Consider the following 27,744-nt stretch of genomic DNA (forward strand, 5'->3'; position numbering starts at 1 on the left):
AACAACGAGAATGTTACCTTGCCCTTCGCCTGACTGGAAGCTACCAGAGAGCCGTAGCCTCCCGCCTGCCCTCTCTTGGCGCCAAAACCCTGACTCCTCCCTTCAAGTCCCAGGCCCCGCCCCGAGCCAACCGTGGCCCCGCCTCCCCACCTCCCACACTCCCGGCGGCTCCTGGCCCCGCCCCCGGCCCCTGGCAGCGCCTCGGTCCCACCCCTCTGCCGCCCCGTCTCCCGGGCAACGCCGCGGACCCGCCCCGCCCCGCCCCGCCATGGCGCCGGAGGAGAGCGCGGAGGCCGCGCGCCTGCTGCCGAGTTTCGAGCGCCGCTTCCTGGCAGCGCGCACACTGCGCTCTTTCCCCTGGAAGGTGGGCGGTGGGGCGCGCGGAGGGAGGGCGAGGGGCGGCAGTGGAGGGGTGAGGGCTGGGCGGGCTCCGGCGCCGGACCCGTTCCCCCCCCCGCCACGTGATGTTCTCGGCTCCCTCTCTGGACCCGGCCGCGCGTCCTGTTCTTGTCCCCCGGGCTCCGCCGGGGGCGCGGGCTGGCGGTGGGCAGCAGGAGGCACACCTGCGCGAGTCTGGGGGGCCCAGCCTGCACTCAGGCTTCTGCTCCCTCTTCCCCTGGCCCTTCCCGCCCTTGGCTGCCTTTGCACAGAGTCCCCGAATTCAAGAAATGCGGGGTTTCCTCCCACTTCTCTTTGTCACTCTGGGGTTAGGTCGGACAATTCACGATAAATTTCATTACTTTTTTTGTTTAGCCCGTTGTTATTCTAGCCATTGCTGCTGCCCATTTCTTTTTAAGACTATCCGGGTTTGTTTGTTTTTTTTTTTTTAAGATTTTATTTATTTGACAGAGATCACAAGCAGGTAGAGAGGCAGGCAGAGAGAGAGAGAGAGGAGAAAACAGGCTCCCTGCTAAGCAGAGAGCCCGATGCGGGGCTCGATTCGAGATCATGATCTGAGCCGAAGGCAGAGGCTTTAACCCGCTGAGACACCCAGGCGCCCCGCTGCTGCCCATTTAAACAGTCCACGTCCTCAGGACACCGGGAGACCAGTTGTAATGAGCGCAATGACCAAGTTCCAGACACCACACCTCCCGCCCTTGCCAGGCCTCGGTGTTCTCATCTGTGCCATCAGCATTGGACAGAACCCTCGCAGAGGCAGTTTGAGGCTCTTATGCTTGTGGTGAAAGAGACAGGGCAGTGGGGAGGGGGGTATTGTTTCAAAACAGGCCAGAAGAGAGACGAAAGAAGTCTCACCTTCCCTGCTCTGGAGACCTGCCCTTCTTGCACATGGAAATGACCATGGCAGCAGCTTCCTTCTGCCAATGCAGGGGCTCTCATGATGCTGCCTCCTTCATAATTCATGTGCGATGAGCTCACTGGGATGACTCAGATTGGGTACATATTCCTCCCCCAAGTCTGCCCCGTCTTAAGGGGTGATGGTTAGTCATTTGTGCCTCATTGACCTAACCCATTTAGCATTCTGAGAGATCTTGCAGATCAGAAAGGAATATTTTTATATTTAAAAAATTATTATATTTTTATATATATTATTATATTTTAAAAATAGTTCATTTTTTTAACCCAAAATGTAAACCTTCATTACAGCATCTATGTGTCCGAATTCAATATCAACTACAATTATTCACAGGAAATGAGTGCTTACTCTGAATCAGGCCCATGATAAATGCTTACTTAGACTGGCCCACAACAGTCGTGCAGTGGGTACTATTACTACCATTCACATTTGACCAGAAAGATTGCTTGATTAGTAAAGAAGTAGAGTGCGGTAGTGGGGGAGCTCAGGCCTGGGATCCAGCCTGCCTGTTTTGAATCCTGGCCAAACCCCATACAAGTTGTGTGACCTTGGGCAAGTGACTGCATTTCTCCTATACCTTAGTTTTCTTATTAAGTGGGAGATACAATGATGGTGCTGGTGTCAGAATTACAGGAGATTGAAGCACCCGAGTCAATGTCCAGGTCATGGTGAGGTGGGTGTTAGCTAATACTTTTATTCCACCACCAAATATTTACTGAATGCCTTCCGTGAGCCAGGCACCAGGAACCAGCAGTACATATTACAGATGAGGCCCTGGTTGGATGGGAGAGCCAGAGAATAAACAAGTAAATGAATAAGCAAGAAGACACCAGGAGATGACGGTGGCTGTAAAGTCAATGAAACAGGGAAATGTATCATCAAAGTAGGGGGAGTCAGGAAGGCCTCTCCCAAGAGGTGACATTTGAGCCAGAACCTGAACAGTAAAGCAGCCCGCTATGGGAAGGCACTGCCAGTGAGAACAGGCTGCTGCACTTGAAGAATGGCAAGGAGGCCAGGGCTGGGGGGCAGACAAGGTCAGAGAGAGGGCAAGGGCCAGGCTTATAGGCCTTTTAGAGCCTAACTCACTCTGGAGAAATGAAGGGATTTGCCTGATGTCACATACCAGCCAGGACCAGTCTGTCTGCTTCTAGAACCTGAGCTCACTGCTGGGCTGGAGTTCCCTGTCAGAGAGGACAGCATAAACTAGCCATTGTAACTCAGATGTCAAGTCCAAGGTGAGCCCATCAGGTGTCAGTGTCATTGCTCCTATAATTCCTGGTTGGCCATGTCATCCATGGAGCTGCTCTGCGACCTAAGCGAGCCTAAACAGCCAGGGCTAATGCAGACCCAAGAGTCTGTCTTCTGATATTTTTTCTTTGACTCATCCAGGTCTTACCCAGGACTTCTCAAGTTCAGGCTTTCAGCCAGTCTGTGGCTTTCACTTCCAACTGGCTCCAGGTCCCTGGGGAGAGATCACTTAGCACTTTGCTAACATGTCCTATTGCATGTTTAATGTTCCTGTGAAAATGCCCTTGAGATTTCTCTCTCCCCCCTCCACTCTCTCTCTGAATAGAGCCTAGAAGAGAAATTAAGGGACTCATCAGGTCCTGAGCTGCTGCTGAATATTTTGCGAAAGGTAAGAATCAGAATCACCAGCCTCCTGACTTGCCCATGAAGACGTGATAGAAACACAGTGGGTGCACTTGTATCCTTTAAAAAGAAAGACACTGCATTTAGGTGGCAGCACCTCAGGCAGCTCTGGCTCTGTTGTTTTCCTAGACGAAGACATTAGAATATATAAAAATCTGCATGAGAGGAGGGAATTTGGGAGCTGTTTTAGAAATCATCCACAATGAAAACCAAGATGACAGCTATGCACTTGGTAGCTGCTCAAAGACTTTCTTCTTTACATTTACATTTAAGGAAAAAATAAGGAGGCAAGTCTTGCCCACTCATGTCTCTTCTAGATGTAGCTATGCTCTGCTTTTCCGAGGTAGGGTGTGAATTCTGAGGTACCTCTGGGCAAGGGTACAGGTAAGACTGCCGCTCTGCTGGCCTTGCCCCAACCCTGACCCTAGCCATGTGGATCAAGTGGAGATCACACTGCATTTTTTTTTTAAGATTTTATTTATTTATTTGAGAGAGAGACAGTGAGACAGAGCATGAGAGGGGAGAAGGTCAGAGGGAGCAGATTCCCCATAGAGCAGGGAGCCTGATGCGGGACTCAATCCCAGGACTCTGGTATCATGACGGGAGCCAAAGGCAGTCGCTCACCCAACTGAGCCACCCAGGTGCCCCTGGCTATGAACTCTCTTAAGCATCATGAACCCTTCTGAAAACCCAAAGCTATGAATTCTCCTGTTCTAATCTCACCCCCATTAAAAAATAGGACCAGAAGAATACATTTTATGTACAAATTCCTGGGAGTTAGAGACACTACTCCAACCAGCAAGCCCATCCAAGAAGCCTAGGTTAAGAATTCCTGTGTAGAGGGTGAACCAAGATCGTCCGACCACCATGTGGGAAAGATGTTGCCATGGCTAGGGGAGGCTTGAGAGCAACCCCGTCGTTCAGGACTGTAAGCTCAGAGATTCTGAAGTCCTTGTGCGGCAGCCCACTCTTGATTTTCACCTTGAGGCTAAAACCTAACACCAGCCGACCAGAAATCCCCTGAAGGGTCGTGTGAGTATTTTGTTGCCCATGAGTAAAATCATGTCCCTCCATGTGACCTGGCCCCTATTCTCACTACCCCTGTTGCTCTGCCCTTGTTCCCAAAATGCCAGGCCATGCCTGCCTCAGAGCCTCCACAAACTATCCCCTCTGCCTGGAACTCGCTCCTCCCGCTCTTTGCTTCTCTAGACATCAGCCGAAGTGTCACCCCTGAGAGCCCCCTTCCCCTCCACCACACCGCAGGCAGAGTCCCCATCTTCCTCCGTCCCAGCCGTCGTAGCACTCGTCCTCAGCCTGGCATGTTAGCTCCAGGAGAGCAAGTGCCCGGTCTGCCTGTTCCCGCCGTTTGCACTTTCACCTTTTCCACAGAGCCAGACAGTCCCACAGTCATCCCCACTAAAAACTAATTCATGCTGCCTGCGCTGGGCAGGGGCGGCATAGACCATTCAAGCTGCTATAAGAGAACACCATGGACTGGGTGACTTGTAAACAAGAGCAATTTGTTTCTCATGGTTCTAGAGGCTGGGAAGGCCAAGATCAAGTGTCTGGTGGGGAACCCACTTCTTCCTTCATAGACAGCTGAGTCCTCACTGTGGAAGGACTGAGGGAACTCTCTGGGATTTCTTATAAGGGCACTAATCCCACTCATGAAAGCTTCACCTTCATGACTTAATCACTCCCGAAGGCCCTGCCTTCTAATACCATCACATTGGGATTTAGACTTCAGACTATGAACTGGGGGGGACACAAACATACGGTCTATAGCAGGGTGTTTTCTTGGGTCCATGTGCTCCATGTTCTGCCCAGAATGTTCTGTCAGCCTACACCACTGTAGTGGAGAAATTTTTTTGGAAAGGGAATTGTATCTGAAGACTTACTGATTCAGATTCATGAGGGTCACCTGAACCCAGAACCCTTGTGTCTGTACACATCTTTTCTGAGGGCTTGAGTAATGGGGGTCGCCCTATATTCACTTGAAGTTTGTGGGAGACTTACAGTGGGGTCTGTCTAGCAACTCACATTGTGTCCTTTGTCACAGACTGTGAAACATCCTCTGTGTGTGAAGCATCCGCCGTCCTTGAAGTATGCCCGGTGCTTTCTCTCGGAGCTCATCAGAAAGGTCAGTAATGGGCACTGTCTGGTAGCCGGACAGCACCTGGGACTTGCCTGATTCTCCAGAAGTGAACTCTGCCTGGCTTTGCCCGTTGGAACTCATGCCCTTTGCCTGCTCTACAAACCCCAGTATGTCAGAGGGGCTCCTTGTGTAACTGTTCCTAGCTGGGTTTGACCTGTCAGAGGCTATGGGGGGCAGGAGGAAGAGAGGCCAGGGTGTCTCTGCCTCTGTGCTTCAAGAGGTCTCCAGCAGCAGCTGCATTTCTTCTGTGGTCCCAGCTCCCTGCTCCTTTCTCCCCCAGGCTGCCAGCCCACAGGTTCTTGACCTATTCCTGCTATTGCCGAGATCTGGGTTGCCACACTGCCCTCTATTGGGTGTTTTAGGTCTTGCAATACCCTCTTCTCCCCAATGAACTACCTGATGTGGGCTCTTTTCCTGACGGATACAGGATGTATTTTATTTATTTATTTGTTTGTTTATTTATTTATTTATTTTGACAGAGACACAGAGAGAGAGGGGACACAAGCAGGGGGAGTGGGAGAGGGAGAAGCAGGCTCCCCACCGAGGAGGGAGCCCGATGTGGGGCTCTATCCCAGGATTCTGGGATCATGACCTGAGCTGAAGGCAGATGCTTAACAACTGAGCCCACCCAGGCGCCCCTATAGGATGTCTTTTAAAAATGAGCCCAAAGCTGCTGGGTTTCACGTTAGACTGGACGTCAGAGAGGTGATTCCTTAGTGATCAGCATCAGACCTGCTATCTTCAGCGACTGAATGCATGGGCCATGTCTCACCTAAGCTTAGCACATGAAACAATCCTGGCTTCTCCGTTGCCTCCCCACCTGATTCTTACCAACAGTCGTGGCCCACAGGTCTCCCCAGAACCACCAGAAGCATGGCTATCCCGCTGCTGCCCCTGTGAGGTGCACAACAGAGGCTTGCCCATTGATGAAGCCGGCCACGCCATGTAGAGTGCCCATCTTTGTGGCTTTTGCCCAGGCTCACTTAAAAGCTCCAGTTGTTTGATCCATCCACAACATCACGATGGAAGGGCAGAGCTCCCTGTCACCGTCACATGGCAGCTCATCCAGTCCTATTTCTGCTGTCCTAGACTACACCTCACCCTCACCCTCTCTATACCTGAGATACCATCTAGCTACCCCACCACATGAACTTTTCATATGCCAGGTGGCTTGTATTAAGTTAATCCATCCCAAACCTCCCATCCAAATTTGGTAAAAATCCTCCAGTCAGAGAACAGAAAATAAATAAATAAATAAACTCATGGAACATTTGTTTGATTCATGAGGGTCAACTTAACCTCTTGCCTGAAGCTCTTGCTTTGCCTACCTCCAGCACGAGGCTGTCCACACGGAGCCTTTGGACGAGCTGTACGAGGCATTGGCAGAGGTCCTGATGGCCGAGGAGCCCACCCAGTCCCACCGGAGCTATCTGCTGGTAGGAGATGGGCTCCCTCCCCGAATGATCCACACATCCACTCCTGTGCACAGAGTTGAAATTCAGACTCCAGTCAGCGTCAAGTGGGTACAAATCCTGCCCTGTCAGCTCTGAGGTCTTAGAGGAGGTCAGTTAAGCACACTGAGCCTTGTTTTCCCCGTCAGCAAACCAAGCATTTCAGTACATAATAGTACCTATTTTATGGGGTGGCTGGGGGTTAAGTCAGGTCGTGCACATGATTGTGTAGTAGAGACCTGGTGCTCAGTCCTCAGTAAATACTTGATGGTGTTACAGGAGAGCAGTCTCTCTCCGCTGCCCACCGGCACCATCCTCACTGGCCTGGCAAATACTGCAGCCCTTGGACTGGTGTTACACCTTCTTGGTCCACAGAAGTCTGTTCTGCACATAACACTTAAAGGGGTCTCAGGTTTTGTTTTGGGCCTTTTATTATAAAATAAAACACAGATGTAGGAAACCACATGAAATAAATGTACAGCTTACCAAATTGTTGCAAGGCAGCCACCATGGTGACCGGTACTCCAGTCAAGGGACAGAATTTTGGCAGCCAGCCCGCAAGCCCTCCGTCACTGCAAAGTGACCACCAGGGCCTTTGGAGCAGTCATTCTGTGGTTTCCTCCCACCCACATGCACCTCTGGACTCAGCACCACTGGCACCAGCCTTTACTCTTGCCCATCAGCTCCATCTAGTTTGAAGTCTCCCTCCACATGCAGGTCCCCCTCCAGCTGTTTCTTCCCTGGCAGTGTCTGTGTTGCTTTCCACAGGCTGGATTTACTCGCCTGTGCGTGGTGCTGTTTGGCAGGTTCTTCCGGCTCTGTTTCCCACTAACTGGCTGGTTTCGGAGGCCCGGTCAGGCTTACATCTGCTTGATCCCTTTGGCAAGAACACAAAATGGGGCTCTAGGAGACACACATCGTATCTGTTATGATAGCAGTTATGAATGCTCAAAGCTTATTCTTTAATTCATTGGAGAATATGAAAGGGTGGTTTTCTAATTCTGTCACTTTGTTTTCATTCATTGGCTAGAGAAGTTTTACGAGATGTCTCCCTTTCTCCACTGTTTGGTCACCCACTGATAGAGACCATAGAGGAGAGGCAGGATACAGACTTGATTCTTTCTTTGTCAGTGCAGTGAATTGGTTTCTTATCATACCCAGAAAGAATACAGCCCACTGCAAACTGTGTCCTTAGTGAAGCTCAAATGTGCTCTTTTCTCTCTTCTTGAATTTCTTAATATGTTCCTCCATCTTCCTTGGTATGAAGTGTTGCTGTGGAAAACCCTGGTAATAACCTAATATTCTTTCCTGTGTATGCCCCATGCTCTTCACTCTTAAATGGCCAAAGGACTTTTCCCTTTAAAGTCCAGAAATTTAGTAGAATATATCTTGAGGTGGGTTGTTCTGGCTCAGTGATCTTGGGTGCGTTGTGGACTCCTTCAGTGTTTATCTTTTGTTTTTTAGGAATGTTTTCTTGAATTAAAATTTTTAGTATTTGTTCTTTGCTTTCATTTTCTGTGACAAAGTACCCAAAAATGGGTATCTTGAACAACAGAAATTTATCGTCTCACAGTTCAGGAGGCCAAAAGTCTAAGATCAAGTTATTGGCAGGGTTGGTTCCTTCTGAGGGCCGTGCGGAAAGGATGTACTCCCAGCCTCTCTCCTCAGCCTGCCAACGGCTGTCTTCTCATCATCTTCCCTCTATGCCTTCTGTGTACAGGGACACCAGTCTTACTGGGTTAGGGCCCCTCTGATGACGTCATCTTAACTTCAGAGAGAGAATCCTCTCTGAAGAGACCCTGTCTCCAAATAAGGTCCAAGTCCTGAAGTGCTGGGAGTTAGGACTTTAACATATGAGTTTGTGAGGAGGGCACATTGAGCTCCTTATAATCTCTTTCTTAATTTCTTTTTGATGTTTAAACTTTCACTACTTTCACCTTCCATTTCTCTAATGGGCTGATCTGTTTTTATGTTTTGTTTTCTTTCTCACCTTCTTCTCATGTACCTTGATGTCTGAAGTGTTTTCTGTTCTTCTCACACATTTCTCAGTGTTTGTAGTTGCCATCAGGCCTCACCCCCAGTCCCTCATACCCCCGATGACTAGAGCAGCAAGTTCTCTTCTCCATGGGCTGTGGTTCACAGCTGGCACCTGCATTTCCAGTGAAGCTACTAGGCTTCTGTCCTCAGGCCCGTTGTGCGCCCCATTGTTCTCTCTCTCTCTCTCTCTCTCTCTCACACACACACACACACACACACACGCGTCTTATGTCTGTTGGTGGTTTGTCCCCACTTGTTGATACTTCAGCTTCACCTAGTTTTGTTGAATGTTGTCCATATCTCACTACTCTGTATGTGGGGATTCCGGAAGATTCAAAACCACACTCCCAGAAACCCCAGAGTGCTCCCCTTGATTTAAGACGTAAAACAGAGCGTGTTGCTCGACCACCCAGAGCCTGCCAGCAGCTGTCCTTCACACTCAGACTCAAATCCTAGTTTCTCACGTGGCCTGCCAAGCCCTGCATGCCCTGCTACAGCCTTCCTTCTCCTCTAGTTCCTCCTGCTCTCCCTCTGCTCCAGACCCCTGGCATTCTTTGCCTTCCTTGAACTCACCAACTAAAATGCTGCCTCGGGGCCTTTGCACCTCCTCTGTCTGGAATGCTCTCCTCCTAGAACCTCACATGCCTCACTTCTCCTTTATATTTACATCCCAGGTCACATGACACATACTCAAAGAGGCTGTTTCTGACCATTCTATCTGAAATAGACCCCTCCGCCAGTCTCTGTTATCATGTAGTCTTTTGTCTCCTTCTTAGCATTGAAAACCCGAGAAATTACTTTGTTTATTATGGTTTTAACCCCCATTGGCATGGAAGTTCCATAAGAACAGGGAATGACTTCATCTTGTCACATGTGAATCCCTAGCACCATAATAGATGCTCAGGAAAAATGCACGGATGGATGAATGAACAAATAACTGCTCACAGTACACCAGAGACCGGAGTCTCCTATATGAGTTTGTGAGCTCAGAGATAACCAGAAACCGCCCCCAGGTGACTGCATGTCTGAAGTGCCCTGCTCAGATGCCCCACTTTGGAGAACACAGTTCAGGACTGCATGTTCCAGGAAAACACTTGCTTTGAGGGTGACAGAAAAGTTCAAGGGTTGGAGAATTCCCAGGCCCCAGATGTTGGGTTGAATTGAGGAAGGCCCCACACACTAAGTCTTTTCATGCATAGCTCATGATGCCAGAGAGTTGTGACTTTTTGTTGTTGTTAATAATTTCAGATTCATAGACATTGCATAAACAGTACAGAGAGGTGCCCTTTCCCTAGGTTCCCCTGTTGTAAACACGGGCCCTAACTTACACGGCTTCACTACCAGGACTCTGACATACACACCATGCATGTGTAGGTGTACCTCATTTACCACACGTGCAGGTCCGTGTGGGTACCACTACAATCAAGATACTGACCTGCTGTCACCACAAAGACCTCCTTCGGGCCTCCTCTGTCCCCAGTCCCCACCAACCCCACCCTGGCAGCCACTGATCTGTTCTCCCTCTTCACAGTCCTGTCATTTTGAGAAGGTGAGATGGATGGAATCCCACAATGTGTGACCTTCTGAGACTGGCTTTCTTTGTGCACCATTAACGTCCTCGAGACCCATGCAGGTGGCACGTACAGTGATAACCTGTTCCTTTCCATTGCTGTGTAGTATTCTGTGGCAGAATGTTCCACAGTCTTATCTACCATGCACCTGTTGTGATGTTTTTCTTTTTAAAATCAGCTCCATGTCTCCTGATAGCTTAGATTAATCCTTTCCCTGTCTCGGCCCAGCCTTCTGGAGACTCAGTCACACTCTCGGAGAGCACAGCCATCGTTTCCCATGGCACCACCGGCCTGGTCACGTGGGACGCCGCACTCTACCTTGCAGAATGGGCCATAGAGAACCCGGCTGCCTTTGCTCACAGGTGACCTTGGGGTGCCGGGCAGGGCAGGAAGGCCAGTTTTCTCAGCACAATCTCAGACACAGGCCCCCTTCTCCCACCCAGGATTGTCTTAGAGCTCGGCAGTGGAGCTGGCCTCACGGGCCTGGCCATTTGCAAGACATGCTGTCCCAGCACGTACATCTTCAGCGACTGTCACACCTGTGTCCTTGAGCAGCTCCGAGGAAACATCCTTCTCAATGGCCTCTCATTGGAACCAGATACCACTGACCCTGCAAGGCACCCAGGACTTAACACCTACAACTCAGAGAGCCCCAGGGTGATGGTGGCCCATTTGGACTGGGATGTTGTGACAGCCCCTGAGCTCGCTGCCTTCCAGCCAGATGTAATCATAGCAGCAGGTACTGCTTCCTGCCCCGCAGCAACTGGAACAGCTCTACCCAGTGCTCAGCTCTGGGAAGGGGACAGTGTATATCCTGCCAGGCAGAGGAATGATGAGACTTGTAGAAGTGCCACTGTGGGCCTTCAGGGAGACATCAAACTACAGGGCATGGCTCATGGATGCCCTAAAGCCACAGTCCTCCCACTTGACACAGTGGTCACATGTATTCCTGTTAAAATGGTTCCTTCAGATAAATGAACCCAGCTTTTCTCAGCAAAGCCTGAGACGGAGTGCACAGGCCCCAGGGCACCAAAGCCATCTGACCTATTAGCCAGGCTGCAGCTGAGCAGAGAGATTTTTATGTCCCTCCCTTGAATCTGAATGAAATGGCCAGAGCAGACCCATGAAGCAGGGGAGCTGAACAGCAGCCCTGCCTCCACCACCCCCCAGTCTTCAGATGTGGGGCCAAAATGGCCATGGCAGCCCTATCTTTTCAGGGCTGCAAGGGACAAGCGTGATTCTCCCCAGGACCATGTCTGATTCCTATACATGTCACAGACACCCAGCCCTGGGGCAGACCTAGGGTCAAACCACAGTGGTTTCAGAGTCAGGGAACGAGCTCTGAGTGCCTCACCCTGGTAAGCGCTTGCTTCTATCTCTACACAGCTCTGTTGCCTGATATTTGCACTTATGACTCCAAGGGCTCTGCCTGCACATCTCTGTCCCAGATCAGGCCCCTATGTTTTTCAGAGACAAGCCCCACATCTCATCTCTGAGGGCATGAGTGGGAGAAGGGCGGGCCCAGCCACTTCAGGCGCAAGGACAGGGTCCTCGACACAAGGGGTGTTTGGCCAACAGCCCCCTTGTCCTCCACTGAGTTCACCCAGTCCCCAGTCCAGCTGACAGTGCTGTGGCTCTGATCCTGGCCTACAGCCCTGAGACCTCCAGGCCCACAGTGGCCAGAACACAGAGCCCGAGCAGCACCTTCCCAAGTAAAGGTGCTGACAGGGAGTGAGTTTACCCCCTACCCCTCAGTGCAGCCAACAAAACAGAAGATCCCTGCAAACAAGAAGTCTGAGACAGAGAGCTGCTTGGGGGGTATTTCATTAAGCATCTTCTAAATAGACCATAGTCAAAGAACTGATTTTTTTTTAAAGGAACACCAGTGAGTCCTGGATATTTTCCATTTCATGCAGAGTTTTTCAGCAGCTTTTTTTTCTCTCCGAAGTTTTCCTTTTTAACCATGTCATCTTCTTTGGTCCAGTGTCATGGTTCTAATAAAGCTGCTGGTTTCCAGGTCCCAGCCTTGCTGCTGACGTCAGCACAACCAGGCACCCTCTTTTCTGGATCCTGAATCCTAGAGTGAGCCCCTTTCAGTAACCTGAGTTTTTTCATTACAGATGTGTTGTATTGCCCAGAAACTGTCCTCTCCCTGATCAGAGTCCTACAGAGGCTCTCTGCTTGCCTGAAGAAACAGCAGGCTCCTGAGGCCTACATTGCCTTCACCATCCGCAACCCAGAGACCTGCCAGCTGTTCACGAGCGAGCTGGGTGAGCCCTGGGCCCTGGGAGGGGCTGCTGTCTCTAAGAAGCCACCTGGGCCCCCACACAGGACTCCAGAGAGGCAGAAATCAGCAGAGTAAAAGAATGGGGCCCTGAAAACAGACAGGCTGGGCCATCAGCCCACTACCTGCCCCCCACCCCCTCAGCCCCGGGGGGCTTAGTGGAGGAGGCCTGTTCAGCAGAGGAGGCAGGCTGGGGAGCTGTGCTTGGAAGGGGAAGAGGCAGTTTATGCAGCAGTCCTAGAGGTCAGACCAGCAGTCCTACCATGTGTTTAGAGCAGGTTTCAAGGGTCTTCAGGCCCGTTTCCTGGTCTGTGGAACGGAGAAGAGAGGATGGTGAATGCCAGGGGGTGTCAGGGTAGATGACTTCTGGCCACACAGCAGTGGGGTGCAGGCTCCAGAACTGTGCCTGGTGAACCTGGGCTGCCACTCCCCTCCCTGTCTTCATCTGTGTGGTAGGAACATCCACCTGGGAGGTGACACAGGACCTGGCATTGGGGAGCACTTGGGAACATGGTAGCTGCTGCTATCACTGTATTAAGAACCCAGTAAATGGAAGAAAAACAGGGAGGACTCTGGAGGAGGGGGGCCTCTGCCATTTATACCCCAAATTGGCCCTGCTGTGGCCAGGTACTGGCAGACCGGTCAGCCCCCCAGCACCACGGAGGGGTGTGCTGTCATCCTCCAGTCTCACCCATGGAAATCCTGGGGTGCATGGCGACTAGTGACTGCCTGAGCTCCAGAATGGAGCCAGGCAGCCGACTCCCGCCCCTCCCCCCCCCCCAACAACCACCGGCCACTGTCCTGCAATCCCTGTCACGTGCCAGGCCCAACTGGGGCTTGCTTCACACAGCCTGGCTGCAGTGTGGTACCACGCGTGCCCCCCAACCCGCCCCTCCCCAGCACAGCCCCCACAACAGCTGCCTCTATAGGCAAACACCCCCTACGTGTGCCCGTGTCCTATGGACAGCGTGCCCTGTAGCTTTGAAAAAGAATGAAATCCTCCTTCAGATACTATATGAAAAATCTCTATACTATAGTTTAAGTGAAGAAAGCAAAGTACCAAACACCATATATATATATATATATATATATATATATATACACACACACACACACACATTTTATTAAGAGAGGAAGAGGGAGAACCCTTTTTTTTTTCTTTTGTTTTTGTTTTTGAGAGGGAGAATCTTAAGCAGGCTCCATGCCCAGTGGGGAGCCCAACATGCAGCTTGATCTCACAACCCTGAGATCATGACCTGAGCTGAAATCAAGAGACGGATACTTAACGAACTGAGCGACCCAGGTGCCCCAACTCCTTCTATTTTTAAAAATAATCCTCTCCATGTTCATATGTATATAGGGAAAAATCTGAAAGAACATAGACCAATTAACATTTGTTATACTTGGTGGCAGGATTATAGACACACACACACGTGTTTTTTTTTTTTTTTTTTACATAAGCTCTAGGCCTGGTGTGGCACTTGAACTCATGAACCCAAGATCAAGAGTCCCAAGTTCCACTGACTGAGCCAGCCAGGAACACTGACACTTGTGTACTTTTAATATTTCATTTTTATAATTACTTTCATTCATAAAACACTAATGACAAAATGATCCTTGCCAAGGGCTCTTCAGGCATCTGTGCTTATGAGGAGGATGTAAGCCCTTCTGCATATATCTAGCCTCTGCCAACAGGCACCAGGCTGAGTGGTCAGGAAACCCAGACAGGTCTGTGACCTTCTAGGAAAGGTATGACCCAGAAAACAGGTGGCAAATGTGGCTGCCATGCACCATTTAAAAACTCAATTCTTGGTCCTATCCCTGAAGGCTGATTCTAGGTGTCCAGATGGGGCCCAGAAGTCTGTGGTTTGTATATACCCCCCAGCCTGTCCTGCAGCCCCACATTATATAGGTGGTGTCATGTCCCCAGACCCCACCATCCAGAGACACATGTTGTATTTCCAGGCCAAGCTGGGATCCCATGGGAAGCAGTGCCTCATCACAACCAGAAGCTGTTTCCCTACGAAGAGCACTCAGACATGAAAATTTTGAAATTAATGCTGTAGGTTTACAAACGTTTTTAAAGATCAACATGAAAATTAAATCACCATCCTGGAAAGAATTTTCATGTGGCAAAGCTGATAAAATTTTCACTGGACTTGAATGCTTGAAGAATGTTAAATTCAGAATCAGGACTGCAAACTGTGTTCTAATAAAATATAAACTATTCAAGTGGGCGCCTCTTTCTGTCACTAGTTCTAGTTCTTAAGTGAATCTCTATAAATCGAAAATGAAAATTTTTGCTCAGAAATAAGCATTTCATTTATGCAAATAAAAACATGTATCAAGTATGTCTCCCCATCCCACCCCCAAGCCTGCACCCACATCCCTCACGAAGCCAAGCTGCTTCAAACCCATTGTAGACGTTACAGAGCAGCAGGCTGTGGTACCTGTCCTTACAGCAGGAATGAAATACTAGGGACACAATGGGACAGATGCTGGGAGAAGCAGACACCGTAAGACAAAAACAGGTCAAAGAGATGTTGAAGATACCACAGGCAAATAACAGGAAAGTAATACAGTGGGGAGAAAGAAACGCTCGGGTCATGAGTCTCTCATATTCAGAGCCTCCGGGGAGGAAACCAGGCTGAACCAGCTTCCTGGTCCACAAACTCCAAGTCATTAAAAAATTTCACTCCGCAGCCGTCCTTCCAGCTGCTGTCCACAGGGAGGCGCTGTTCTAAAGCATTTGCCCAGGGCTAAGAGGAACTGGGCCACACTCAGGAGCACTGTCTTCCGCTCAAGCAGTCACCGGTCCATAAGCAAAGGCAGCACCCTCTGCTTCCAGCTCTCATCCCAACGAAGCTGCTCTGACTCCCGGAGGTTCTTCCGGAACTGGTTTAGTTTGCCAGCAGAATCAGGAAACTTTGAGAAAAGCATCTAGAAGAATAACGACCAGAACTTACTCATCACTGCTTCCCACCCTTGTCCCAGGTCCCACCCTAGAGCTGTCCCTCCTTCCCAGGAGCCTAGACTCCTGTCCCCCTCCAAACACAGGCTCCCAGACCAGTGATCCTACCGAAACCCTCCATCACCGCACTTCAAGAACCACTACCAGTGTCCCAGAGCCCCCAGAGCCACGGCTCTGGCCCAGCTTTCACAGCAACCTTGGCTAAGCTTGACACAGCTCTGACCCCGATATCCCAGATCCAGCAAGCCCCTTCCTCACGTGGCATAGGAGATCCTCAAGTCCCAGCCATGCTCCATCCCCTACTCTGCTCCTCCTTGACAGTGCGGCCCAAACTGCAGCGTTTTCCATCCACACCATGCCCTGTGGCAGCCCTTGGCCACTGTTCTGTCCACCCACAGCACCTACCCTCAGCCTCTGCCCACCACTGTCCAGCCCACGTGCTAGAACTCGGCATCTGTGTTCTTTCCTGCTAAACTACATCCGGTGTTTGCAAAATAAGCCCAGGGGCCCACTTCGACCCCCACCTGTCTCTGCAAGTAGTTTTACTGGAACACAACCCCATCCCTATGAGCCCCCACTCACAGACTGTGGTTGCTTTCATGTTACGGCAGAGCTGAGGACTTCTGAGACTATGGCAAAGCAAAAACATTTTCTATGTGGGCCTTTCCAGAAAGTTTGCTGTCCCTGGTCTCAACTGCCAAGAATGATGAACCCATCTTTTGTAATAAGTGTGAGCACCCTTTGAAGACTCCCACCCCCACCCCCAGCCCTGCAAAACTGCTTCATGAAGCTCCCTTCACTCCCTAGATAGAGCTCACTCCCTAGTTGCTCACTCCCTAGATAGAGCACACTCCCTAGTTGCTCACTCCCTAGATAGAGCACACGGTCCACCAGGTCCAGCATCACCAAGTGGTATAAGCTCCACAAACCCAGAGGGCAGTCAGGGCCACACCCACACGGAGCGCATGGAGGCCCAGCCAATGAGACCACTGCTCCCTGCCTCAGCTGTCACCCAGACCCAGCACAGGCCTGCCCAGGAGCAAAGAATCAGGGCAGAGCTCAGCCTGGCGCGGGGGCAGATGTGGCTACCTGCAGCTGGGCTGCCAGCTCCTCAGAGTCCTCGAAGACCAGGCCATTTTCCTCGTGTTTCACAAGCTCGTGTAAGCTGCAGAGAGAATCACAGACCTGAGAGCTGCCTGGAAAATCCCCACGGTGCCCACCCGGACTCCCCCTCCCACCCCTCCCACGGTCAGTCTGCTTGCAGCGAGTCTGTTCTTAGGTTTGGCATCTGAATAGAAAAAAAAGGCCTCGAGGGACATATACACATTAAAAATCCAAACTGATTCCAAGAAGGAGGAACAGTGAGCACATACTTTGACCTTTTCTGCTACAGGCTCTTTTCTCTGAGAACGTGCTCAATGAGCTCTCCATTTTTTTTTTTTTTTTTCTTAATTGCACAGCAGAGAGACAAGGTAAAAGGCAACCGCACTAGAGGGAGACCTGGCACATTAAGGATGACTTTTCTGGGTCAACAAGGAGTTAATCCCAATGTTCCCGGAGCTCAGGGTCGACCATCCTGTATTTTCCATTCAGAGGCTGGCTCCTGAGCCAGTGGTGGGGCTATTATTTCTAGAACCTCTCCTAACACCGCCCTCTCCAAACACCCATCTTTGCCAGGAACAGTGGAGACAGAATCACACTCATTTAACTGATTCCAATTCAACTCTTATGAGCCCAGACAAAAGGGACACAGAAATAAAACCATGTCAGCTGTGCCGGCAATTCCATCCACCACTCTATCCATGAGCACAGGCTCCCTAAGTGGAATATTTAAGACTCATACTTTTTATTCAACATCAGCTCTAAGTGGAAGTCCACTCCTTCAACAGGGTACAGCCCACCCACAGAAAGCCCACGGGCCCTACTCCCAAGGACCACCTGGCAATGCTGCATGATTTTCCAGGAGAATTCCTTGAGCAATTCCAATCTTACTGACAAAACCACCCCTCCCCCCACCCTCCCGCCACCACAGCTGATCTGAGAACCTAACTCCGTGAACATTCGGTTTCTGCTCCTACCACTGGAAGTTCACAGCGCACACAGGCAGACAGCACCCAAACATGTCCACCACCTTCATGGGCAGGTCCAGGCCGCTGGAGGACTTGTGCAGGCACACACCCAGGTCTGCCGAGCCTGCAGGGTTGGGGCGAGGGGGGCAGTCAGAGCGCAGGCCCATGCACCCCTAGAACACAAATCCTGAAAGGACTGTGGATCGTCACCTCAGCATAGGGAATGGAAAGCAGGGTAACAATGCCCCCAGCCCCACATACAACTGGCTGAGTTGGCCAAGCAGCCTGGAGAAGAGCAGACACACAGCGCTTCTCCCCAACAGCCATTCCCGGCCACTCGGCCCTGTTTGAAAATGACCTGCCCATCACGGGTAGTTTCAAACAGACTCCCTTTGTCTACTTAACCACATGTATTTTGAAAGAATCAGTAGTAGTTATTGTTAAAGGGGTTCAGAATTTCTGCTTGGGGTGATGAAAATGTTTTAGAAATAGACGGGTGATGATTGTATAACACTTTGTATGTAAATAATGCTACTGAGTTGTACGTATACTTAAAAATGGAAAAATCATTAAAACAGCAAGTTTTTACTGTATGTTTTACCACACTATTAGGGGAAAAAAAAAACCCATAGCACATCCAACAGAAAACCAGCTGTCACTGTGGAAATAAAGCCAAATAAACAACTTTGCATCACTAAATACTGCCTGGGAACTCCTGCCAACCAAAGGCTTTCCACTTGACACTGCCGGAAGATGAGGCCTTTCGAGACATGTCAGCACGAGGCCAGCACCCTCTCCCGGAGAAAGGAAGATGAAGGAGGATTAGGGACCCAGGGGAGTCAATGGTGCTTAACACATTATTTCTGCATCTCCCAAGCCACTACCCTCCCAGACTTGGGGAACGGGGAACCCCAACCCAAGGCCAGGCCCAGCCCTTCTGCCCAGATGGAAGAGCAGGACTGAATGGAGGGCTTGGAGGTTGAGAAGACAGAACCCTGATAAACAGGTCTAGGGCCCCGCAGGTGGGAGAAGCCGGCGTATCAGGAAGGAACCTGGTCTCCTGGAGGATAGCCAAGAGCTCCTCTGACAGGTTCCTGGCAGGTGGCATCTCCCAGCCCCACGCAGCCCCTAAGCAGGGCCCAATCCAGCCTGAGGCCTGTGTGTCTATGGCCCTAGAGCTAAGAATGGCTTTTAATTTTTAAAAGATTACAAAACAAAGACTATGCAATAGAAGCAAATGAAACATTCACTATCTGACCCTTTCCAGAAAAACTCTGTCCCTGCCGTGTTCTAGAATATTCCCTTTTAAACCCCAGCTCTCTCCCTGTAGGCTGCTGGCTGGATGCCCTTACCTAGAAGCAGGGGATAGTCCTCAGCCTCCAGCCACGGCGTACAGACTTGGATGTGCTGGAAACACTTCTGGTTGATGAGGCCGCCGTAATACTCCTTCAGAGGCCCTTTGCCTTGCCAAGAAGATCTCAGTCACTGCACTGGACCCATCTCTGGCCCCATCCCACAGCCTCAAGCCTCAGAACCCTGCAGAGGTGTGAGCGGAAGGCCCACACTCTGAAGATGTGATCAGGTTCCCATTTGGCCCCTTCCAGACCACCAAGGGGAATGCACCCGGACCACTGAAGCTATGGTCCTTCCCCCCGAGCAACCTGCATTAAGAGGGCCTCAGGCTTGGAAGGTGGCCAGGCACCAGAGTGCCAACTGGATACAACTTCTCGCCCAGACTGGTCTATGTCTTCCCTGATGCCCCAGGTGGCACAGGGTATACAGTGGGTTCCTAGCTGCCCCTGAGAACTCTGGCCAGGAGGAGGGGAGTACAAGGTGAGGGAGTTTGCCAGGACTCTGCTCCAACCACAGCTCTCTGCTTCTCTCTCTCCCCACTGGCCTACTCAGGAAGTAATTTTATGTTGAGCTCTTTAAAGTAGACTCTTTCATTAAAAAAAAAAAAAGAAAAAATGCCTGGAAACCACTGCATACAAGTAAAACTCAGTAACTATGAGGCTATGCTATCCAAGATTCAACCAGAAGCCACAATCCTGCTGTCATGTCCCTCTGAGCTTCAGTTTCCTCCTCTATCAAGCTAGTATAGAAAACCCTACATCAGAGAGCTGTGGTCAGGACTGACAAGACAACCAACACCACCTGCCTGGTGTGAGGAAGACACCTAATAAAGGCAGATGCCTTCTGCAGGCCCTCCCCACAACCACCCCATTTCATACGGGAACATGGACAGTCCCTGGCAATACCTGTTATCACACAGACCAGAGAAGGAAGGCTCTCTCCGTCTAGAATCAGCTGTTCAAACTCTATGTTTAAAAAAATAAAATGATAACCAGGATTACTATCTCATCAGGTGAGTGCAGGCTGGGGGACGGGACAGTTGCGGGGGAGGTAGCCTCTCCCAGCCACAAGATCACTCTCCCAGAGGTGGCATTTCAGATCTAGGGCCTGGTTAGTCAGTGACCCAAACGGGGACTCAAAGAGTCACCACCTCCACCACCCACGTCCTTAGGCTGACCCACTCAGTGGCCCTGGGGGCAGGAACATGCTGCAGGAGACACCATGCAAGGCCAGGTGAGCACCTCACGGCTCAACAGCCCCTGACAAGCTCCTGCTCACAGCCACACACCTACTTTCTAATGCCGCCAGCAAGATGGAGAAGTCTTCATCCTCTATAAGAAAAGAGACCAAAGTGTCATTGGCTAATTTCTAGATGCTTCCCATCCCAGCTCAAGGCCACCCCCCTTTCTCATCGGGTCCCCAGTGTCCTCAAATACACATGGGGCGCAGGCTCAGCCAGGCACTCAAACAAGCCCCAAGTGCCCGGAGGGGTCCTAGACCTGTCCAGCTGGTGCTGCTGATCAACAGGGCCGGCCGCCCACGAAGATACGTCACCACCCCACTCTGACAGTCCCGCTCTGTGAAGGCCGACCTCTCTGTTGCTGGGTCCAGGCGTTCAGAGCTGAAGGAACAGAAACAGAGCCCATGAGATGTCACAGAGCAAGGCTTCAGGCCCCAGGACGGTGATCGCCTGCCAGAGTGAGGAGTGAGGCCAGCAGACTCCCAACAATCAGGATGCGGCCATGTCAGCCCCGACCTCCAGTCTCTGTTGCAAAACTCAGTTCTACTGTTGCTGAACAAAAGCGGCCATGCACGGTGCATTACTCGGTGAGTGTACTGTAGAGCCATAAAACTTTATTTACCAAAAGAGGCGGCAGGCCTATGGTCACAGTCTGCCAACCCCTGGATTAGGGGATTCCCTAATCTTGTCTGCAGCCAGAACAAGAGAGGCCAGAGCAGCAGTGAGGAGCCAGGGTCAGGGGAGCAACGGGGACAGCTGTGAGGAGGTGGGGACAGGTGGGACAGCAGGAAGCACAAGAGAAGACAGATAAGGACTGAAGATGGGACACCTACCGGGCCTTAAATGCAGAGTAGGTGCAGCCCAGCTTCATAAACAGCTGGTGTTGCAGGTCCAAGGGTGTCTCTTTAAAGAAAGAGGCTGGCTTGTCATAGACGGTCACAGCTCTGCAATGAGATCACTGGTGGCTCTAGAGAGAGCCAGAGAAAGGGCTAAGGCATACAAGATTCAGGGGGATCCAAAAAATAAGGGCATTCAGAGGATCCACGACTCGGACAAGGACACTAAGAAGCTTCAGAATTACTTGGGAAGCTCAGAGACATGTTCTAAGACCAAAACCACATGGACAGTCTGGTCTCCTCCCCCCTCGGCTTCCCAAAACCAGTAATCATCTCCCCAGACCCCTGAGCATTTGTGGCTGCCTCGCCAACACGACACAGCAGGCACTGCAGCTGGGACCAACCATGCTTGGGGCCCCTCGCCTCCCCAGGCCCCTACTTGATGCCCCAGTTCTCTGCCAGATCTTCCCGCATCGAGTTGGTCACACATAGATTCAGGTGGGACAGGCGCCCGCAGAGCTTCTCGTACCTGAAAAGACATATCACCATTCAGCCAGGAGCCCGGGACCCACCACTACTGCCACCACCCCCACTTGACTTGATACCTTCTGGTACACAAGAGCACAGGGCTGGGGGTTTCCCAAATCGAGTTGCTGGTGAGGTGCCTCCCCAGAGTCTGTGCTGAGTTCCGTCTGTACTATTTCTTTTTTTTTAAGATTTTATTTATTTATTTGACAGACAGAGATCACAAGTAGGCAGAGAGGCAGAGAGAGAGAGAGGAGGCAACAGGCTCCCTGCTGAGCAGAGAGCCAGATGTGGGTGGGGCTCAATCCCAGGACCCTGGGATCATGACCTGAGCCAAAGGCAGAGGCTTTAACCCACTGAGCCACCCAGGCACCCCTGTACTATTTCTTTTACACCTTTAAGTCATATAGCTTTTTAGCTTAAATACAGTTAGAAACATTATCTCAGGGTGCCTGGGCGGCTTAGTAGTTAAGCATCTGCCTTCAGTACAGGTCATGATCCCAGGGTCCAGGGATCGAGCCCCACTTCTCCCTCTCCCACTCCCTCTGCTTGTGTTCCCTCTCCTGCTATCTCTCTCTGTGTCAAATAAATAAAATCTTAAAAAAAAAAAAAAAGAAAGAAAGAACCTTTCTCTACAGAAGGGAAAATCCAGGCTCTCCTGCCACCAAAGGAAGAAATGTAATAAAGCCTTCATTATTAAATCTTACCCACACTGTACTCTTGCTGCAGAGGCTGTGGGGCTGGGCTTGTGGGTTACCAAGGGATGGTTTTAAAAATCTGAGAGAGGTGTTAGCAGCAGATTAGCCCCCAGTGGAGACCTGAGCCCTATCCCATGACAGAAGTGAAAGTGAAAGGGGAGGAAGCACTCAAGGTTGCTGAATGCCCCTGGTGTACCACAGCCCACTCCTCACTCAGGATGCGGAGGAGGCAAGAGAGCTGGACAGCTTGGGACTGAACTGTGGTCCTCACACTTACTACTACCTGTGTGGCAAGCAGCAAAGTGGTGCTGGACCTTGGTTTCCTGGCTTGTAAAAGGAGAGTGACCAGAGGACATCCTCACCAGGGGCAGCGAAGACTGAATGGGATAAAGGGCCTGGCATGCAGCAAGTACTCCACGATCACTTGCTGCTGCTGCTGCTGCCACAGCTATTACGACCCTTGGTGAATGACCCATCAGGGTCAGATACTGTCCACTCGGGCTCAGAGCACGACTCTTCCTGCTCTGCATCCAATCTGCTCCCGCAGGCCCTTCTTTCTTGCTTTCTCACTGGTTGCAGCCGACTGGGGCCTGTGTCCCCATCCCCCAACAGCACCCCCAGTTTTTACTTGGGGATCTAATCTGGGGGCATCTGGGACCCCAGGTCTGACAGCAGAGCACTTCCCCTAAACCTGAGGTATCGGGGTACTGCAGCACCCCCACCCCAGTGGAATGTCAGAGCCTGACAATCAGAGAGGTTCCCTTTCTCTACTGAGCCTGTCAGGGTGCCAGGAGAGCCCCCAACACAAGAGAAACACCTCCAGGACGGAGTGCGGAGAAATGACAGCGGGTCCTGATGACATTTTTTGAGTCAAAGTCAGCCATGTCTCTGGACTTTGCAGTTTCAGGACCAACAAAAGTCTGCCTTGGCTTAGGCCCATCTCTGTTACTTGTAACCAGAGTCAGTCTAATCCCCCAGCCTTGCCCTTACTTCACAGAGCACCTGGGGGACCAGCTTCACCAGGTCTCTGCACTGGCCCTTTTTCCTACCTTCCCAGACACTCACCACTTGGCCAGCAGGACAAGGCGGTGACTGGGGCCATGCACCAGCCCCATAATGGAGTAGCCATAGTTGTGCCAGTCGATGACGAGCTTGCTCCCACAGAGGCAGCCCACAAACCAGCAGACAGCGATGGCAGGTAAGCCCGGGGGGTTCTGGGAAAGAGATATTTGAATGAAGAGAAGGAAACCCAGACCACGGTCAACAATAAACTGACTGAAAACAGTGGCAACATAGATGGCAAAGAGCCAATGATCTTTACAAAGCTCTTGGTAATTAATAAGCAGAAGAAAGACCCTCTTCTTCACCAAAAAAGGTGTAAAAACTCATAAAGGAGGGGCACCTGGGTGGCTCAGTGGGTTGAGCCTCTCTGCCTTCAGCTTGGGTCATGATCTCGGGGTCCTGGGATCGAGCCCCATGTTGGGCTCTCTGCTCAGCGGGGACCCTGCTTCCCCCTCTCTCTCTGCCTGCCTCTCTACCTACTTGTGATCTCTCTGTCAAATAAATAAATAATCTTTTTTTAAAAACTCATAAAGGAAATAAAATTGACCATCCTGAAAAGCCCAAGGCCACCAAAAATCAAGGAGATAAAAAATAGCCAAAGAAGTGCATTTTTCACCTAGCAGAATGTAACCTCTAAGACACCTAACAATAGAGAGGGGTGGTGAGGACATGGGAGAAGAGGCATCCCCACTGGATGGGGGAAAAACTGGCTCAACCTTATTCTAGGACTATCTAGTAACACACCACAACATTTTAAAAGTGCATGAACTCTGGAGTGCCTAACTGCTATGTTGATAGAGCAGTGACCCCTTTTTTTTTTTTAAGACTTTATTATTTATCTGAGAGGCAGAGAGAGAGCGCGCAAGTGGGAAGGAGGGGAAGAGGGAGAGGGGCTCTGCTCTCCCCACTGAGCAGGGAGCCCAAAACTGGGCTCAATCCCAGGACCCCAAGATCATGACCTGAGCAAAAGTCAGACACTTAACTGACTGAGCCACCCAGGCACCCCAGAGCATATGACTCTTCATCTCAGGATTGTGAGTTCAAGCCTCATGTTGTGCATGAGGTCTACTTAAAAAAAAAAAAAAAAAAAAAGGAAAAAAAGTTTAAAAAGAGCATGAACTCTGATTAAGCACAGGAATTTACCCCACAAAGAAACTGCAAAAAACATATGGTCACTCGTGCTCTTTGCTGTGCTATTTGTAAAAGTGAAAAATCTAGAAGTATCTGAATGTCTGTTAAAATGAAATAAGTATGTTAAGAGCATATCATATATTGGAATCCAGTGCAGCTAATTAAAAGAAGGTGTTTTTATATGTTAAAAAGCAGTGAATGGAAGAGTCTGAGAGCCTAATTCCAGAACCAGACCAACTACTTGGTTCAAATCTTTACTCCAGTATTTCCTAGATGTGTGATGACAGGGCTATTTACAGAACCTCTCTAGACCTAAGTTTCTTCATCTCTAAAACATGGGTCATACAAGACCCTACTTATTAGAATTGTGAGGAATTGGATGAAGTAATACAGACATATATGTATGTAGTAAGTACAGTCTAAGACTCTGTCTATAATGACAAAATAACAGAATGAATGAGTACCATTAATACAATGGACACACACCGTAAGCTCTTACTCATGTTTTTATAAGTCTATACACACACAAATATGCAATTTATTCACCAATTTGCCTTTTTTTTTTTTCAAAAATTTTATTTATTGGGGTGCCTGGGTGGCTCAGTGGGTTAAAAGTCTCTGCTTTCAGCTCAGGTCATGATCTCAGAGTCCTGGGATCAAGCCCCACATCGGGCTCTCTGCCTGTCAGGGAGCCTGCTTCCTCCTCTCTCTCTGCCTGCCTCTCTGCCTACTTGTGATCTCTGTCAAATAAATGGATAAAATCTTTTTTTAAAAAATTTATTTATTTATATGACAGAGAAAGAGAGAGAGAGAGACAAAGAGTACACGTACAGAGGCGCCTGGGTGGCTCACTGGGTTGAGCCTCTGCCTTCAACTCAGGTCACGACCTCAGGGTCCTGGGATCGAGTCCCACATCAGGCTCTCTGCTCAACGGAGAGCCTACTTCTCCCTTTTTATCTGCCTGCCTCTCTGCCTGCTTGTGATCTCTGTCAAATAAATAAATAAAATCTTAAAAAAAAAAAAAAAGAGGGGGCGCCTGGGTGGCTCAGTGGGTTAATCCGCTGCCTTCGGCTCAGGTCATGATCTGAGTCCTGGGATCGAGTCCCGCATCGGGCTCTCTGCTCAGCAGGGAGCCTGCTTCCTCCTCTCTCTCGCTCTCTCTGCCTGCCTCTCTGCCTACTTGTGATGTCTCTCTGTCAAATAAATAAATAAATAATCTTTAAAAAAAAAAAAAAGAGTGCACACACAGGCAGGGAAAGTGGCAAAGGGACAGGGAGAAGCAGGCTCCCCGCTGAGCAGGGAGCCCCATGTGAGGCTGGACCCCAGGACCCTGAGATCATGGCCTGAGCTGAAGGCAGATGCTCAAACGACTAAGCCAACCAGGTGCTCCACAATTTGCACATTTTAAAAGGCTGGAAAGTAAAGGAAGCTTAACAGTGGTTCTCATAGGACGACGCAAGGCTGACGTTTACCTGGAGAAAGATGTAGGCTGCTGGCTCCCTGCACATCAACTTCCACAGCAAGTGCACAGACTGAAATATAACTTTGACTCCATACTGGAAAATGTAGGGCCCAACTACAAGTCAAAAAACAGTTGTTACTCCCGAAGGAATTCTTGGCAATGTGTAGAACCCCCCACCCGCCCAACACAGACACAGATTCAGAGGGATCTGGAGTTCACTGCATCCTACCTGGAAGTTTCTGAAGTTCTGTCAAACTCACAATCTGAATTCTGTTGTTCTGCAAGAGCTCATCATAGGGTCTGGAGTCTGAAAAGAATGTACCCTTTAATGTGGTGGACAGGGCAATACAAAGTCAGATGATCCAGCAGCTCAGGCTGAATAGTGAAGAATGTTTTGGAAAATAAGAATGTTTTGGAAAATAATAAATTTTCTCTCTGTTCCCCATAGCCAGAATAGAGCATTGAGGACACTTCCTGTCCAGACTCTCCCCACAGAGGGAGGGCCTGAATCTTACCCACTTTTATTTACTTAACACAATGCCTGGCACACAGTAGGTACTCCAAACAATCTAGAGCTCCCTGGATGGTGGAATTACCCCACAACAGGCAGACCCCTAGGAAGTTCCACTCCACTCCACTTTCTGATGACACCTTCAAAACAGGGCCAGAGGCAACCAGTGCTACTCCACTTTTTCCCTGATACACGACTGAGGTTCCCTCTAAAGATGTCATCCTGCTTCTGCATACTGAGAGTAAAAGCTGGACATGCGGCACAAATGAAACCTCTCCTGCCTGCAGACTCTGCACTGAGGGTGTGGAATGGAGAGGAGACAAGTCCTCTGAGACACAGACTGACAAAGTAGCCACAAGGAAGTATGGTTATCGTCACTGACCCTGGAGTCACACACACCTGGGTTCCAATCCGTCTTTCTATTCACTAGAAAGTAATGTGAGACTATGCAATGAATTCACTTAACACAGTCCTGACATATGGCAGTCACTCCGTTAATGCTGGCTGTTCCTAGATACCCATCCAGCAAAGATTGGGCAGAAACCTAGCCATCAGGGCCACTACCGAGGCCATCCAATTTCAGAGAGCTGCCCGAGGTAGGAGAGAGGAAGGGGCGTCCCCGCCCCAGCTCCCCTGCGTAGGTCAAAGCCGCTGGTTAAAGGCTGAGAGTGCAGCCTCCCTCCCAGTCTCCGGGGCACTCACTGCAAAAGCCCAGAAGTGTCACGGAGAAGCCGCTCTTGGCAAACGACAACGCGTGGTACTGCATGCGGGGACTGCGACCCACGTCCCCCAGCACCACAATGATCACGTGCCATTTCGCGCGCCCCTGACGCCAGCGCTTCCACGAGACCAGCAGCAGTAGCAGCAGAGACGTGGCCACTGCCAGCAGGGCCACACAGGAAGCCGCCATTCTGGCGGGCCGACGGCAGTCACGTGACCGCCCTCCCCGCGCCAGCGACGCAGTGCGCAGCCTCAGACACAGCCTGTCGGAGATGGGCGGAGAGAAAGGAGGTGAGGAGGTGGTTCCCTAAGCGGAGGCGCATGGAACTTCGAAGGAGCCTCTGCTGGCCAAAAGTTGGTGATGCTATGGTAAAGATCCTTTTAAGAATCTAGGAACGCTTTTTCTCAAAATTCTAAGATAACTTCAAATACAGTGAAACAGGGGCGCCTGGGTGGCTCAGGTCAAGATCGCAGGGTCCTGGGATCGAGCCCCGCATCGGGCTCTCTGCTGGGCTGGGAGCCTGCTTCCTCCTCTCTCTCTGCCTGCCTTTCTGCCTACTTGTGATCTCTGTCAAGTAAATAAAATCTTAAAAAAACAAAAAATTTTCGTATTGGCCAGTTCCATTTTTATAAAATCAAAACTACCCTTTAGGGTCGATTGGATGACATAGTCCAGGCCCTTAAGGGTGGACTCTTGATTTCG

At 50.4% G+C, this 27,744-nt stretch overlaps 2 protein-coding genes across 5 annotated transcripts; one reads left to right on the forward strand and one right to left on the reverse strand.

Moving 5' to 3' along the window:
• The first annotated feature begins 238 nt into the window (after window positions 1–238).
• EEF2KMT (eukaryotic elongation factor 2 lysine methyltransferase) lies at window positions 239–14,695 on the forward strand. 4 transcript variants are annotated; one of them, XM_004750427.3, is made up of 8 exons: window positions 239–364; window positions 2,889–2,951; window positions 5,025–5,105; window positions 6,455–6,556; window positions 10,408–10,541; window positions 10,623–10,918; window positions 12,300–12,449; window positions 14,429–14,695. In XM_004750427.3, exons 1-8 carry the CDS (start codon window positions 269–271, stop codon window positions 14,527–14,529), a joined length of 1,023 nt encoding a protein of 340 aa, XP_004750484.1. In that variant the 5' UTR covers window positions 239–268; the 3' UTR covers window positions 14,530–14,695. The 4 variants fall into 4 exon arrangements, with proteins under 4 accessions (XP_004750484.1, XP_044927960.1, XP_004750485.1 ...); XM_045072025.1 differs by lacking the exon at window positions 6,455–6,556; XM_004750428.3 differs by lacking the exon at window positions 2,889–2,951.
• Window positions 14,696–14,990: 295 nt separating this feature from the next.
• Window positions 14,991–27,267, reverse strand: ALG1 (ALG1 chitobiosyldiphosphodolichol beta-mannosyltransferase). Its single transcript, XM_004750430.3, has 13 exons — window positions 27,024–27,267; window positions 26,040–26,117; window positions 25,821–25,924; window positions 23,221–23,369; window positions 21,372–21,461; window positions 20,930–21,040; window positions 20,356–20,477; window positions 20,149–20,187; window positions 19,762–19,821; window positions 18,856–18,966; window positions 17,513–17,627; window positions 16,524–16,599; window positions 14,991–15,403 (listed from the first exon to the last, which is right to left on the reverse strand). The coding sequence occupies exons 1-13, from the start codon at window positions 27,229–27,231 to the stop codon at window positions 15,272–15,274; spliced, it is 1,395 nt and encodes a 464-aa protein (XP_004750487.1). The 5' UTR covers window positions 27,232–27,267; the 3' UTR covers window positions 14,991–15,271.
• Between the last annotated feature and the right edge of the window lie 477 nt (window positions 27,268–27,744).

This window comes from Mustela putorius, unplaced genomic scaffold (genome assembly GCF_011764305.1).
Source record: "Mustela putorius furo isolate JIRA1106 unplaced genomic scaffold, ASM1176430v1.1 tig00004007_pilon_pilon_pilon, whole genome shotgun sequence".
In the NCBI taxonomy this organism is placed as follows: domain Eukaryota; kingdom Metazoa; phylum Chordata; class Mammalia; order Carnivora; family Mustelidae; genus Mustela; species Mustela putorius.